General features: G+C 44.4%; 1 protein-coding gene across 1 annotated transcript; it reads left to right on the top strand.

Annotated features, from left to right (window-relative positions):
• The first annotated feature begins 522 nt into the window (after positions 1-522).
• On the top strand, positions 523-825 carry TCEAL7 (transcription elongation factor A like 7). Its single transcript, XM_060087282.1, has one exon. The coding sequence runs from the start codon at positions 523-525 to the stop codon at positions 823-825; it is 303 nt and encodes a 100-aa protein (XP_059943265.1).
• Positions 826-1186: the final 361 nt, after the last annotated feature.

A 1186-nucleotide genomic window follows, 5' to 3' on the forward strand; every position in this document is an offset into this window, starting at 1 on the left:
TCAAGATAATAACGTGTGTCTTGTCTCTGGCACTGGTCGATCCACAGAGAACTCCCTCCTTCCCGCCCCTTCCTTTCTGTCTGCAGGTCTGAGGGTCTGTGTTCACAGACATCTCCAGGCAAGTAAAAGAGGAGGAAACTATCCCGAATCGTCTCAGGGAGGGGGGCACTCAGACGGGGGTCTCTGAGGGTGGGAGTTGGGAAGGGCGAGAGCTGGGTAAAATTTGCGGCGGCCCCACAGCTCAACTCCCTGTCTGCTCCCCTCCTGCCGCCCATCAGAGAGACCATTAGCCTCGTCTACTGGAGAAATGGTGGGCTGCTGAGGGAGGGGAAAGGTGGCGGAGAAGGGGTAGGGGAGGGAGGGGGCGCATCTCGAACTTCGGAGGGCTGGACCAGTGAAGTAGGGGTGGGAGATTAGGCGAATATCTAGCTTCAGAGAGAAACTGACAATCTTGAATGAAAAGAAATGAAGCAATCTTACTCTACATGTTCTCCCTGGACTTAAGCAGGAAACAACAACAGCATGCAAAAATCCTGCAAAGAAAATGAAGGAAAGCCCAAGTGCAGCGTGCCAAAGAGGGAGGAAGAACACCCCTATGGAGAATTCGAACGCCAGCAAACAGAAGGGAATTTTAGGCAAAGGTTGCTTCAGTCTCTCGAGGAATTTAAAGAGGACATAGACTATAGGCATTTTAAGGATGAAGAAATGACAAGAGAGGGAGAAGAGATGGAAAGGTGTTTGGAAGAGATAAGGGGTCTGAGAAAGAAATTTAGGGCTCTGCATTCTAACCATAGGCATTCTCGGGACCGTCCTTATCCCATTTAATGCATTTCTCCCCTGAATTCAACTATTTTCTGTTATTAATATTGCAACATTGGTTCCCTTTGTCTGCGTTTTCTTGCTAAATATTTGCTACTATTTTATTCCAATCCTTCAGTGTTCCTTTGATTTACATATGACTCGTTACCATTTCATCTTTTAACCCAAGCTCACTCATTTAATAGGGTGGTTTCATTCATTTGCATGGGAAGATGCTCATTGTTTATTGTAAAGTGAAAATAATATGTTGCAAAATGATGTATATAGATATGTCTATCTATATATATCTTATATGTACATTTATACATGTCATAATGCAAAAAATGTCTGAATTATTACACACCAAAAGGTTAACAGTGAATCTCTG

The sequence above is a fragment of the Mesoplodon densirostris genome, chromosome X, assembly GCF_025265405.1.
Source record: "Mesoplodon densirostris isolate mMesDen1 chromosome X, mMesDen1 primary haplotype, whole genome shotgun sequence".
NCBI classification, from domain to species: Eukaryota; Metazoa; Chordata; class Mammalia; order Artiodactyla; family Ziphiidae; genus Mesoplodon; species Mesoplodon densirostris.

Coding starts and splice junctions, on each gene's coding strand:
- TCEAL7 (XM_060087282.1), top strand. CDS start 523: ATGCAAAAATCCTGCAAAGAAAATGAAGGAAAGCCCAAGTGCAGCGTG.